Below are 14,998 nucleotides of genomic sequence, written 5' to 3' on the forward strand. Positions count from 1 at the left end.
TTTTTAACAAAAACTTGAATGATCCGAGGCAGTCCAGGGAGCTTGCTGGGTGTGTGGTAATTGTTGGCCTGAATCAGTTCTGTAGGGTGCTCGACACTGTTGTGTTGCAAACCACCCAGTCTCAGACTGCAGCACCGTTGTCTTACCCACAGTGCCTGCCTACTGGAGAGTCTTGGCTGGGATTTAACCTGAGTACTGCCAAAGTTTCCTTACTGTAGTAATGTAATTGCAGCTTTGCACTGATTCCAGTTATGTTACAGAGGTTGCTTGTTCTTGATTATAAAATCTACATCTGGCCGGGCGGTGGTGGCGCACGCCTTTAATCCCAGCACTCGGGAGGCAGAGCCAGGCGGATCTCTGTGAGTTCGAGGCCAGCCTGGGCTACCAAGTGAGTTCCAGGAAAGGCGCAAAGCTACACGGAGAAACCCTGTCTCAAAAAACCAACAAAAAAAAAAAAAAAAAAAATCTACATCAACCTGGTTGCAAAAAAAATAGTACATTTGGAATGAAGAGATATAATTTTACACATAACTTTCTATCCAGTTTTCTATGACAGATGAATGTCTTTTTTTTATTATGTATACAGTGTTCTGCCTGCACATATCCATACAGGCCAGAAGAGGGCACCAGATCTCATTACAGATGGTTGTGAGCCACCATGTGGTTGCTGGGAATTGAACTCATGACCTCTGGAAGAACAGCCAGTGCTCTTAACCGCTGAGCCATCTCTCCAGCCCCGATGAATGTCTTTTGTATGCTTAGAACTGGAAATATTTTTGAAGTCTTTTCAGATTTAGGAATGTGTGTGTATACATACTCTGACATTCCCTGGAGAATGGGACCCAAGTCTAAATATGAAATTCATTTATAATCCATATGTATACATAGTCTGAAGGCTATTTTATATGCAATATTTTAAATAATTTCCTGCATAAAACATGGTTTTGAGATGTGGGTTTCTCAACTTGTAGCATCATATCAGTGTTGAGAAAGGTTCAGATTTTCAGGTGAGGAGCACTCACCAGATCTCTCTTGCCTCAGTCCAGCTTCACAACAGTCTATAAACTGGCTTTATAAACCATTAACTTGCAGGAAGTCTGTAGCTAATTAAGATGGTAATTGAGTATTTTTTTAAATCCACAAGCCGAACCCAACAGAAAAATAGTTTATTGTGAGAACGGTGAAAAGCTCAGCACCATTAGCAGTTTCATTGGAAACTTGTGTTGACTTTTTTTTTTTAATTCTCCCTCTCAACATTTCAGATTCTTCCCATGAACCTCCCCCTCTTGTCTTCTAAAAGATACAATATTGTTTTCTAATAATGTGACCTCAGGGAAAATAATTCTGTTAGTAGAGTCTTGCTTTTTTCCCCTTTTATTTTTACCTTGTCTGATAACTGCTGAGTTATCTCCAGCCCCTAAAATTGGTCCATATTTTAAAAGAGTTGACAGAAAATAAGCTTTTTGGTTCTTTTAAATATTATTATTCTACCTAGAATGACTTGATTTGACCAAAAGACAAAACCTCCCTTTTTCTGTTGCTTAGCTGTTAGTTACCCCACATTGTCCTCTAATGTCATAGGGATGCTTTGTGAAGGAGGCGCAGACGCTGAAGCATGATTCTGCAGTAGACTAGAAGTTTCTCAGGCTCTGGGTTAGTCTGTTGAATACAGTTCCTCTGAGGACAGTGTTTTCCTCGAGGCAAGTTTCCATGCACGGATATTGAAGCTTCTTATAGTAGCTTTGTGTACTGAGTACAAAGATAGGTGACATGCACTCCATACAAGTGCTTCTAAGAATTGTTGTCAGCATTACAAATGACCGAAATAATTGAGAGTTTCCTTTGAAGCTTCTTTGTTACTGCTTTTAAAGAACACCTTATGTTTACAATATAAATTCTGATGAACTTTTCTCACTAACTTCATTCTTGATTTCATACCTGCCCCACCTCAGCCTCCTAAGAGCTGGTATTGCAGGTATGCACTACTATAATCATCTCAAACCATTTAAAAGGTAGAATCTGCCAGAGAATATTCCCTAGTGTATAGTTGCTAGATAAGAAGTGGGACATGTTGGAATTATTGCCTAAATAATTGTGTTCGGGTTCTTTGTTTGTTTTTGTGACTCTAGAGATAAAACCCAAGGTCTTATACATACTAGGCAAGCATTCTACTGCTAAACTATATTCCTGTTTTTTCTTTTTTGTCGTCGTCTTTAATACAAATCAAGCACAAGACTTTTAGTATGTTGGTATGCAAGGCAAATGATACAGCTCTGAGCTATATCCCCAGTTCCTTCTTTCTAATAAAATAGATACTTGTCTTTCCAGTGACCAACAAGTACCTTGAGGAACCTAATGGGGCAGGGGGATATTTTTTCTCATATATAACGTGGATGCATTTTCTTCCCACATTGACAGATTTGTTGATACAATCAGGAAACCAAGAATGAGGGCATAGTATGTGGTGGGAGTGTATTTGTTTTTTAGGGTGGTTTTTTGTTGTTTTGTTTGTTTGTTTGTTTGTCTTGGTTTTTAAAGATTTATTTATTTAATATATGTGGATCCTGTGTCTGCATGTATGCTTTTATGCCAGAAGAGGGAATCAGATCCCACTATAGATGGTTGTGAGACACCATGTGGTTGCTGGGAATTGATCTCAGGACCTCTGGAAGAGCAGCCAGTGATCTTAGTCCGAGCCATCTCTCTAGCTGTAAAATTTGTTTTTTAAAAACATAATTAAGTGAAATTTCTATTCATACTATATGAGTTATAATAATTAGTTTACATTTGATAAAAGGATAAAATAAGTTTAGTTAGGCTAGTTAAAAAAAAAGCAATGAGCTGGACGGTGGTGGCGCACGCCTTTAATCCCAGCACTCGGGAGGCAGAGCCAGGCGGATCTCTGTGAGTTCGAGGCCAGCCTGGGCTACCAAGTGAGTCCCAGGAAAGGCGCAAAGCTACACAGAGAAACCCTGTCTCGAAAAACCAAAAAAAAAAAAAAAAAAGCAATGAAGTGTGCTAGTGCCCCTTAGAGAATATATTTCACTAAAGTGAGTTGTGTCTCCATATGTGTAGCAGTACAGTAACATACCTCTTTGATTTATAGCTTTCTAGGTTTTAGAAAGCAGAAAAATACACAATTTGTAGTGACTGAATGAATTGGTGTTTCCTGAAGTCACATAACACATAGACAAACAAACAAAAATAAATGAATGAATAAATGGGCAAGTAAATCAGTAAGTAGAGCCACAAACCCTCCTCTTCACTTTAAATGTAAATGTCTTAAAGTGAGTAATTAAATAGTTACAGCAGACTATAGAGGCTTTTAAAAAATGATCTCCATTATTTTGTGAGAAATTGTTGATTTGTATCTTTGAATTTGAATTATAAAATAACATTGCTTAAGTATGCCCTGGTTTGGGATAGCAAGATGGTATAAAGGCACTTTCATCCATGCCTGATAACCTGAATTCCATTCCCAGTTCCAATGTGGTAGAAAAAGAGAGCCAATTCATTAAGTTATTCTTGGACCTCCACTCCTGAGGTGTGTGTGGCACATGCATACTGAATAAAATGTAAACAAACAAAAAGTCCTCATCTTCAGAAATTCAAGGTTAGATTCTTTACTATAAAGGAGATGCAGAGTCCCACCTGGTCCTTAGTGTCTGCATCAGAGTGCAGTGAACGCCTAGGCAGGATGAGCTGTGGCCATGAGCAGTTCATTGAAATGCCTGAATGCCAACTCAGCAGACTCTGGCTATCCTGGTGTTGGTTGAGGTCAGGTATTTTTACCAAACACCTACCTGATTATAACATTTTTTTTCTTTAATGTATTCTGCAAGACTTACTGATAAGAAGCCTCTTCTTTTAACTGGAGAACAGATAATTACTAGAGAGCTCTGGACACTGATTGAGGCTGAAAGTAAACAAAGGGAGCCAGAATAACTGAGGAGGTAAAGTGGAAAAGTGGAAAAAAAAAATAGAAAAGGCGACGACAGCATGTTCCTAGAGGGCTGCTGGGCGTGCTCTGTGTGCCATTGTGGGTCAGAGTTGTGAGAGGTGTGCCTTTGTGTTCATTTTCTTAGTTTGATGGGACAAACACGGCTATCTACAGTTAGTGCATAATTGGTGACAATAAACAAGAATGTGTGTGTTGTCTTCGGGAATTTATTTCTCTATGCCAAACTCTTATTTAGAATATTTGTGTGCTACATAAACGTTGATATGTCTCACTCACTGTATTGCCTTTAAAAACAGTCCCCAAGAGAATGAATGTACAAGCAAGGTGTTTCATTAATTATAAAGAAATATTTTTTTCTCAAATGGCATTCTACCAATTAGAACATCTGCTTAGGAAGCATTTCTAGTGAGAATGGCTTAGTATGATCATGTATATTCATTAGATTGCAGCATGTCTCATCACCTCCTGGCTTGGCCTGTTGTGTACTCACTCCATCGTCTCCAGTACTATTGGACTTAAAAATTGTTAGCACGCCGGGCGGTGGTGGCGCACGCCTTTAATCCCAGCACTCGGGAGGCAGAGCCAGGTGGATCTCTGTGAGTTCGAGGCCAGCCTGGGCTACCAAGTGAGTTCCAGGAAAAGGCGCAAAGCTGCACAGAGAAACCCTGTCTCGAAAAACAAAAAAAACAAAAAAACAAACAAAAATTGTTAGCTGGGCAGTGGTGGTGCACACCTTTAATCCCAGTACTCGGGAGGCAGAGGCAGGCGGATCTCCGTGAGTTTGAGGCCAGCCCGGGCTACAGATGAGTTCCAGGACAGGCTCCAAAGCTACACAGAGAAACCCTGTCTCAAGAAACAAAAGAAGAAACAAACAAAGAAAAAAATTGTTGAGACTAGGAATAGTTTAACTTGCTTGGTGTTCAGGTTGATTTCATTGGATTTTGATGCTGTCTTACAGACATCAACTAGTCAGGCCATCTTCCGTCTCCAGTCCGGCATCTGCCATCTCTTCCGAGAAACTTTAATTAACAAAGGTTTTGTGGAAATCCAAACTCCTAAAATTATTTCAGGTATGCTTCAAAATGTATCCTGTAATTAAAAATATCCTCCCTCCCCAGTGTTGCTTATGTTAAATTTTAAACTGAAATAATCCCAAGAATCCCTTAAGGTTTAGTACCATGGAACTGTTTATTTCAAGGATAATAATACAACCACCATCTACAGTATTCCATATTCTTCCTTCAAGAGTCATTTGTGGTAACGAGGAAGAAATGAAACAGTAACGACACGTAATTCCTACACTGTAAGTTAGGCCACATGTATTTTTACTATGTTAATTTCCTTCAAAATTGGTACAGCAATTTGGTTTTATATAGACTTCATTGTAAAAAATGACAAAGTACCTATTGATTTTTTTTTTTTTTGGGTTTTTAGAGACAGGGTTTCTCTGTGTAGCTTTGTGCCTTTCCTGGATCTCACTCTGTAGACCAGGCTGGCCTCAAACTCACAGAGATCTGCTTGGCTCTGCCTCCTGAGTGCTGGAATTTTGATATCATTCTTGTCTGAGAATTCTGTCTTGATCTTTTTACCCTTTTAGAATTGCTTACATAACACTTATGATGAGTTACAAATATCATTCTAGCTGGTCCTGCTGGCAAACACCTTTAATCCCAGCATTCTGGAGGCGGAGGCAGGTGGATCTCAATTCAAGGCTAGTCTGGTCTACATAGCTAGTTCTAGTCTAGCCAGGACTGCATAATGAGAGCTTGTCTCAGTCATCATCATCATCATCATCATCATCATCATCATCGCAGGGCTTAGTGGGTATAAAAGGCTTGCCTTGCCACTGCCATCAAGCCTGACAGTGTGAGTTCAATCCCCAGGACACATAGAAGGAGAGACCCAACTTTCATAAGCTGTTCTCTGACCTTCACATGCACTTCTACAGGCAAACACATACACTAAATAAATAAATATTTTAAGGAATATCATTAACGGGGCTGGAGAGATTGCTCAGTAGTTAAGAGCACTTGTTGCTCTTGCAGGGGACCCAGGTTCAGTTCCTAGCACCCACACAGTTGCTCAGAACCATCTGGAACTCCAGTTTCAGAAGATCTGGTGCCGCCTTCTGACCTTATCTACTACAAGATATGCATATGATACACATACATACATGTAGGCAAAACAGTATATATAAGATAAATTATTAAAAGAATAGTATCTAGATAGATAAAAAATTAAACATTGCCTTCTGACAATCAGAAAAATAATTAAGACAGTAGCCTTACATGGTAAGACTCTGTCTCAGAAAAAAAGAAGGGAATATCTTTTCTTTATTTATTCATTTAGTTTTTACAGCCTTAAAGTAATAGATAGGAAATTGATTCAGAAAAAGGGAACGTTTACCTGCAATTCTTGATTATCTAGGTCTTTTTTCTCTCAGTGAACTTTTTTTTTTAAGAATTACATGGATTAACATATAATTGATTATGATAATATAAATGTTTGCATTTCAGCTGCCAGTGAAGGAGGAGCCAATGTTTTTACTGTGTCCTATTTTAAAAATAATGCCTACCTTGCTCAGTCCCCACAGCTGTATAAGCAGATGTGCATCTGTGCTGATTTTGAAAAGGTTTTTTGCATTGGACCAGGTAAGATATTGTCATTTATGTATTTGTTAATTGTAAAATTATGTTGAGGCCAGGCAGTGGTGGCGCATGCCTTTAATCCCAACACTCGGGAGGCAGAGCCAGGTGGATTTCTGAGTTAGAGGCCAGCCTGGTTTACAGAACGAGATCCAGGACAGGCACCAAAACTACACAGAGAAATCCTGTCTCAAAACCAAATATATATATATATATATATATATATATATATATATATATATATATATATATGTTGAGTTAAATAGTTGTATTAAGCCCATTAATTATAGAGCAGTTATTATATTAGAAACACTAAAGTTTAGATCCTTTGAAAGCTTAAATCCATTTATCTGCTGATTATACGAATACTAGAATTTAAGAGCTAGGGATGTAATTGGCTCAGTGGTAGAGCATTTGTTAGTATGTGCAAGCCTCTTGATTCAATTCCACAAAAACCAAGAAGAATGAAATAATACTCGGGTTGGGGATTTAGCTCAGTGGTAGAGCGCTTGCCTAGCAAGTGCAAGGCCCTGGGTTCAATCCTCAGCTCAAAAAAAAAGAAAAAAAGAAAAAGAAAAAAAAAATAATAAGCTCAAAAGTTTGAAATGACAACGTGTGTGTGTGTGTGTGTGTGTGTGTGTGTGTGTGTGTGTATTTGCATGACACTGTCTCATTTTAAAAATACATGCTTTGAGGATCAGCCAGACATGGTGATATGCGGCTTTAATTCTGGGCCTCAAAAGCAGGTGAATCTCAATGAGTTCCCATGCAGGTGCTGGGAATCAAACTTAGGTCCTTTGGAAGAAAAGCCAGTGCTCTTAACCACTGAGCCAGCTAGAATTCCAGTTCCAATGGGATAAGATGCCTACTATTCTAGCCTTTGTGAGCACTGAGTGCACATGATGCAAAAGCATACATGAAGGGAAAACATCTATATACATAAAATAAATTAATATTTTTTAAACTTACCAAATTACTTTATATGTAAGTTTTTTGTTTTTTTGTTTTTTTTGTTTTTTTTTTTTTTTTGGTTTTTCGAGACAGGGTTTCTCTGTGTAGCTTTGCACCTTTCCTGGAACTCACTTGGTAGCCCAGGCTGGCCTCAAACTCACAGAGATCCGCCTGCCTCTGCCTCCCAAGTGCTGGGATTAGAGGCGTGCGCCACCACCGCCCGGCCTATATGTAAGTTTTTTGATAGTTTAACAAAGCTTAAGCTTTTGCTAATAGAGAAGTTAGCACAAAAATTAAATGTTTTAACTGTGTGGTGGAAGTGCATGCCTTTAATCTTAGCACCTGGGAAGCAGAGGTAGCAGGTGGATCTCTGAGAATTCGAGGCCAGCCTGGTCTACAAAGCAAGTTCAGGATAGGCAGGACTGTTACACAGAGATTTGTCTAAAAACAAACAAACAGAAAACTAATTAAATGTTTAAATTTTCTGAAGGTTTTGTTTTTGTTTTTTATTTGCCAGATGTACATTGCACACATACTCTTAGGCTGGGTACCCTGTCTTTAGAAGAATCAGCAGCCCTTCTCAGATGCTGAGAGGGATCCAAATGCAGGTTCTAGTAGTACATTGTGGTGAAAATTGCTGGAACCCCGGGTTTACAGATCATGCCTTGAGTGAGAAGGAAACAAATGTTAATCCCTGCCTCTGCCACTGAGTAAGCTACACATGCATAGAGCAGTCACAGGGAATAAGCAAATGAACTGCAAAAGAATCCCATGATTTATACATCCAAGTGATAGCCTCTTTAAGTCTGTGTCAGGGAGCCATGTGATGGCTCATGCCTGTAACCCTGCACTGAGGCTGAGGCAGGAGGATCATTGCCAGTTGCAGACAATCAAGGCTACTACTGAGTGAGACCTTGTCTCAAAAGAAAAAGAAGAATCAGAATGTACTACAAGGTTAACAGTCAGTGTAGAAGGACTGTTTGCTGGAGTCACCATGAAAGAAAATTCAAACTAAAGTGGGCTTTAAGGACATAGTAGGATATATAAAAACAGAGACAGTGTTTTAGTAGAGAGAACAGGATAGGTAAAAAGCATGGCTACCGGAGGAAACAGAAATAAGAGTAGTTAGAAACTGGAAGTAGAGGCTCAGATGAAATGAAAAGTGGAAAGGTTTTAGACTCTTGTCATTTTATGTCTTGATATAGTAGCCACTTAGGAGTTGTGAGTTTCCAAGCAGGGATGTGTCATAGGAATATTAATGTGGCAGTGGAGTAAAGATGAGTCGAGCAGGTCAGGAAGACAACAGCGGAGTTACAGAGAACATAGGAGCTGGACTGGGAGTTGCTGGAACGTGTATAATGTTACTTCATTTATGCAGTTTCATTTTGCTTAAGCCATATTTTAATAAAATGGAGACAAACCACTATATTGGTCATAATTGAGTGTGTTTTTAATTATTGAGGTGGTGCCTCAGGATCTTGCATTCCCTGGGGGTTCTCAACAGCCTCTTTTATTAATTTGCATTTGGTTCTGCTTCTCTCTAGGACTTGGGTGTTTGTAATGAACTTGCTGTCTGGGAGAATGCTGAAACAGATGGCTTGTCAGTGCTCCCTCTCACCCTGTGGGGTTGGGAAAAGGGTACCATGTGGGCACGACCAAGGAGAATTCTGCATTTAAGTCCTCACTTGCCCAAGACTTAAAATACTGTGCTATTTTTCTTTGGTTAACAGTTTTTAGAGCTGAAGACTCCAATACCCATAGACATCTCACTGAATTTGTTGGTTTGGATATTGAAATGGCTTTTAATTATCATTACCATGAAGTTGTAGAAGAAATTGCTGACACCTTGGTGCAAATATTCAAAGGACTTCAAGAAAGGTTAAAATTATTTAATATCTTGATATGGCCTTAATTTCAAAACAATTGCAATTTTTGTTTCACATTTATAGTTTAAGAAAGTTTCCAGAACTTGTTATAGACATCAATTCTTTCTCTGAGCGTTTGAAATGAACCAAGATAATTGTGTCTAATTATGTAAACTTAGACAGTTTTGTTACTAACCTCTTTAATAAACATAAAGCAACAGTTTGAAAAACAGCCTTCTCCCTATAGTTTACAGGTCATTTGGGAACCATCTGTTGTTCTGTCTGTTGTGATCTGGACTGTCAGCCTTGTGCCATGTTCTGCTTATGTTTGTGTTGTACAGCAATGTATAGATGAAAGTCTGTCAATGACTCAGAGCATTGAGAGACATAAGTAGGGGTAGACAGTCATTTCCAAATCAATGACTGTACAAGGTGTGGCACATGCCTAGAATCCTAGAATTTAATTATGCATATCTGGGGATGGGGTGGGTGTGTGTGTGTGTGTGTGTGTGTGTGTGTGTGTGTGTGTGTGTGCGCAAGTGTCCTCAGAGTCTAGAAGAAGGTGTCAAGTTCTCTGAAACTAGAGTTATAGGTGGCTCTGAGCCACCTGATGTGGGTACTAGGAACTGAACTCAGGTCCTCTGCAAGAGAAGTATGTGCTTTTAACCACTGAACCATCTCTCCGGCCCTTATTTTTAGGAAGTTTTTAAATTAGGAACATTAAGCCTCACAAACAAACCCTATATACTTAGCACCTTGTTTTAGCCATTGTCAATCGATGGCTAATTTTTATTGAGCCCATTCCCCCTGCCCCTATTTGAATCAGATCTCTACTATCATTGTATCCATAAACATTTGAGCAAATGCTTTTCTAAATTTTTTCAAAATATCTCTGAGCCAGATATGGTGGCATACACCTTTAAATGGCAGCATTTGAAACAGTGACAGAGGATTACAAGTGTGAGGCCAGCTAGGGCTACATAGTGAGAAAGTGTCCTTCACTACAGAAACAGTTCTCTGTAGTTGTCTTGGCTACTGTGTGCAGGTGCTGTGGGGACATCACAGGAGGAGGGAAGTAGCACTCCTTAAAAAACTTAAAAAGCATGATGGGAATGGCAGAACAGGGCAGACAAGCTGTAGTGTCCTCTTCCTTGAGGATAAGAAATGGTTAAGGATAAAATCAGATTTTTTTTTTAAATGTTTCACAAAATAGGTATTTTATGTTTCTAACAATGTTAGCTGATAGGAGTTGTAAATAAAAATTGTAATCCTTTAATGCCACTGTGGTTAAAAAAAAACCAAGAAATAGAATTCAGCATTTTAAGTACTTTTATTCTTAGAAATTTGAAATGCTTTTCTTGGTACAGTCACAGGTTCAAAGACTGATACTGTACATTGCTTACAGTGACTTCTTATGGAAGAAACGTTGAACATGTTATTAACTGAAACATTGAACATGCAGGTTTCAGACTGAAATTCAAACTGTGAGTAAACAGTTCCCATGTGAGCCATTCAAGTTTTTGGAGCCAACCTTGAGACTGGAGTATTGTGAAGCTTTGGCTATGCTTAGAGAAGCAGGAGTTGAGATGGGCGATGAGGAAGATCTAAGGTTAGTCCCTGGCCTTGTTTTTAACTCTAATGCTTAGGTGTAATGTATTTTGCCTAACTGATAACTGTTGGTATATTGTGTAATACTGCTTTACATGATAAAAATTAAAATATTATATTTAATATTGTTTGCCTAGGCTTCAATAATTTTGTGGATTATTTTCATTTTTCAACTTTTCATTTTTCTTCCCATTTATAACCCTTCGACGAATGTAGGAAGACAAACCTGGTGGCCCAGACCAGTAATATCAAGTACTCAGGAGACATGAAACAGGAGGTTTACTAATTCAAAGCTCACTTGGGTTGCAGAACAAGTTCTGGACCAGCCTGAGCAGCTTCAGGAGACCCTACCTCAAAATGACTGAGAAGGGGATCTGGAGAGATGTCTCAGTGGATAAGAATCTAAAGAGTCTTGCTACTCTCGAAGAACACATGCAGGCAAACAGCCACACACAACAAATACATGAATAAATAACCTTTTAAATAAATAAACAAACATATTAAGGACTGGAGAGATGGCTCCGCAGTTAAGAGCACTTGCTGCTCTTTCATAGGATCCAGGTTTGGTTCCTAGTACCAAGATGGTGGCTTACATACAACTGTCTCTAACTCCTCTTCTAAGGGATCGATCCATGGCCTTACAGGGCACCAGGCATTCATGTAGTACACATATATATATGCAGGCAAAACAGTCATACATGTAAAGTAAAATCTTAGTATTTTTAAATTTTACAAATATTTTATAGCCAGGTATGGTGGCACGCGCCTTTAATCCCAGCACTCAGGAGGCAGAGGCAGGCAGATGTCTGAGTTTGAGGCCAGCCTGGTCTACAAAGTGAGTTCCAGGAAAGGCACAAAACTGCACTGAGAAACCCTGTCTCAAAAAACAAAAACAAACAAAAAAAAATGTATATAATGAATAAGGGGGGCAGTGGAGGGCATAGCTCAGTGGTGGGGCCTTACTTATGTAAAACCCTGTCCTCCACCTAGTAATAGAGAATAAAGAAGAGTGTGGAGACTTTTCCCCAGTCTTATTTTGTTCGCGAGAGGGACTACGCCCTGACTATCCTGGAGCTGACTAGTAGCCCAGGCTAGCCTCGAACTCACAGAAATCTGCCTGCCTCCGCCACCCAAGTGCTGAAATTAAAAGTGTTTTATTTGTAATGTTACTTCTTTTTTAAGGGTAAAGAACATTCTAAATCTCACCCTGTACAGAATTGGGCATAAAAATACTGTCTGTATGTTACCACTATGCTGTATTTTGTTACCTAAATCTAATTTATACTCCTTATAATTTAGGAATAAATTGCAAAGTAAAGATAGAGAGAAAATGGCTGTCAACATATATTTCATTCAGAGGTTCCTGGTTAAAATAGTCATCACAACAGTACATAGTAGATATGTGGAAGAGAAAGGTGATAGTTGTCTCTCTTTTTTTCTTCTTCTTCTTTTGACCAAAAAACATACTTCACTCCTAGCCCATTATTTATTTGTTTTAATAAAGAAAAATATGATTTTTCAGCATACCACCTTATTGCTAAAAGAAACCATAAATTTTATAATTAGTTCAATTCAAGTAATATATTTTAGGTATTTGAGGAATTGTTCTTAAGTAAATAGGTGCTAAAGAAGGTACTTCTTGGCCACAGATTGCCTTTAAAGACTTGGGTATACTGGATGTCATATTACAAACCTTTGTGAAGTAACAAAAAAGGAGATTATGTAATGGCAAGACCCTCCAGTGCTGGCCCACTGGATTTTATTTCACATAATTATAATAAAGTGAAAACAGTAAAGTTTCCCTCCTATTTCTGGGTCAATGGAATGCTTAATTCTGCCTGGTTGTAATCATTGGAGCAGTGTGTATTGCACTAAGTAGCTGGGGGAGGTGAACTTGTGGGTGGCTTCCTGAAATGCTTGTCTTAAAAAAGCAGGGTGAACAGCTGACAGTGTGTTTGGGCCAAAGTTTATTATCCTTTGAGAACCTCAGATAAAAAAAGGAGGGGGCTTACTAATTTAAAAAGTAGGGGCTGGAGAGATGGCTCAGAGGTTAAGAGCACTGGCTGTTCTTCCAGAGGTTCTGAGTTCATTTCCCAGCAACTACATGCTAGCTCACAGCCATCTGTAATGAGATCTGGTGCTCTCTTCTGGCCTGCAGGGATTCCTACAAGCAGAACACTGTATACATAATAAATAAATAAATCTTTTTTTTAAAAAAAAAGTATTTTAAGTTATTACTTGGTGGGGACTGGAGAGATAGTTCAGTGGTTAAGAGCTCTGAGTGCTCTTCCAGATATGGTGAGTTTAGTTCCCAGCACTCACATCAGGCTTCTTCACAACTGCCTGTGTAACTCCAACACCCACTCACAGACACACAATTAAATACAAATACTAAAAGTTCAAAAAGTTTGTGTTTAAGCCTGGCGGTGGCACACTTCTTGAATCCCAGCACTAGGGGTGCGGAGGTGGGCAGATCTCAAGGCCAGCTTGGTCTGTATAATGAGTTCAGGACAGCCAGGGCTACATAGAGAGACCTTGTCTTGAAAAACTAAAATAAAAAAGTTTCTGTTTCACCTTCAAACACTAGTTTTGTGTTTCTTTTTCAGTACACCAAATGAAAAGCTGTTGGGTCGTTTGGTGAAAGAAAAGGTAGGAGTCGTGTGTGTTGACTTTCTTTAATCTGAAATGTACTTAAGGAGAGACAGCAGTAGCAGAAAATCCTGTCATCTTCTTACAGTGGCGTTCAGAGTTAGTAGAGAGAGCTGTACTTTTGTTCTTAGAAAAAGGAAAAAACTGTTTGGTCAGATTCTGACCAATAGTTTGATTAATTCAGTATGTGACATTTGTGCGGTCATACTGAAGGACCTCTAAAGGACACTTGAGATTGTCAGATTAGTGAGCAGAGGCCTCTAAACTATGAAAGGTCTTACCTGTGACTCTTGCTCTTATTTTCTAAAACTAAAGCCAAAGGAGATAGATGCTTAGCCTGTTGTCTTCTTTTAGAGGACACTAATTTAATGAAGCGTAGAAAGTCCTTGAGCTCCCCCTGCTGGTTTGGTTTTTCTGAAGTCTGCAGTGTTCGCTAGACCTGGAGCGTGTGGTCTCAACAGTCTGTCACTGGCTGCCATTGTCCACATCTGCAGTTTTAACACAGGGGAATGGGGCCAAAAGGGAGTTGAAATGTAATTTCTCTTTAACTAATAAGCTTGTGAGGTAGTAAGAAAATATCCAACACTTTAACAGTATTTATTTCAGTAGTTTCCACTTGAAAAACATTACCCAGTTTCATTCGGATATCTAAACAAAAAGCTATATTATTGGGGAAATAATTCAGGGGTTTATGTTAATATAATAATTGATATTTTAAAATTTCCACAAAAATATTATATAGACTTAACATAGTTTCTTTCTTTTAATAGTATGATACAGACTTTTATGTTCTTGATAAATATCCATTGGCTGTAAGACCTTTCTATACCATGCCTGACCCAAGAAATCCTGTGAGTAACTTGACTTCAAATCACCTATTTGTGGGGAAAAAAGAACTTTCTAAAAACCACATTTGGATGCTGTAGCAAATTAGTCCTGAGAACCTAAATTAAAATCCTGTTTCTTGGTCATTTTTCCTAAAGATTTATTGGGGCCGTAAATGCTAAATATAGTACTTGATACTCAGAGTTTAGCAAGAATCTCAGTGTTGGCTTTGAACTGGGAATTCACCTTTCTAATTTTTATAAAAAGGTAGTAAATTGTGTTTTAATAGATTTGAAGAAAATCAAAGCTTGCTTTACATTTTAGGAATTAGTAAGCCAGGAAGTGGTGGCGCACGTCTTTAAATCCCAGCACTTGGGAGGCAGAGGCAGGTGGATCTCTGTGAGTTCAAGGCCAGCCTGGTATACAGAGCAAGTTCCAGGACAGCCAGGACTGTTTCACAAAGAAACCCTGTCTAGAGGGGGAAGAAAAGGAGT

General features: G+C 38.8%; 1 protein-coding gene across 1 annotated transcript in view; it reads left to right on the top strand.

Annotated features, from left to right (window-relative positions):
• Dars1 (aspartyl-tRNA synthetase 1) overlaps positions 1 to 14,998 on the top strand; it is a 41,003-nt gene that overhangs the window by 21,988 nt on the left and 4,017 nt on the right. The window contains exons 5-10 of the mRNA XM_059280199.1: positions 4,722 to 5,031; positions 6,478 to 6,612; positions 9,288 to 9,435; positions 10,885 to 11,031; positions 13,637 to 13,679; positions 14,450 to 14,530. Of these exons, the coding sequence (XP_059136182.1) occupies positions 4,722 to 5,031; positions 6,478 to 6,612; positions 9,288 to 9,435; positions 10,885 to 11,031; positions 13,637 to 13,679; positions 14,450 to 14,530 (864 nt within the window). The remainder of the gene's footprint in view (positions 1 to 4,721; positions 5,032 to 6,477; positions 6,613 to 9,287; positions 9,436 to 10,884; positions 11,032 to 13,636; positions 13,680 to 14,449; positions 14,531 to 14,998) is intronic.

Source organism: Peromyscus eremicus, chromosome 15, assembly GCF_949786415.1.
Source record: "Peromyscus eremicus chromosome 15, PerEre_H2_v1, whole genome shotgun sequence".
In the NCBI taxonomy this organism is placed as follows: domain Eukaryota; kingdom Metazoa; phylum Chordata; class Mammalia; order Rodentia; family Cricetidae; genus Peromyscus; species Peromyscus eremicus.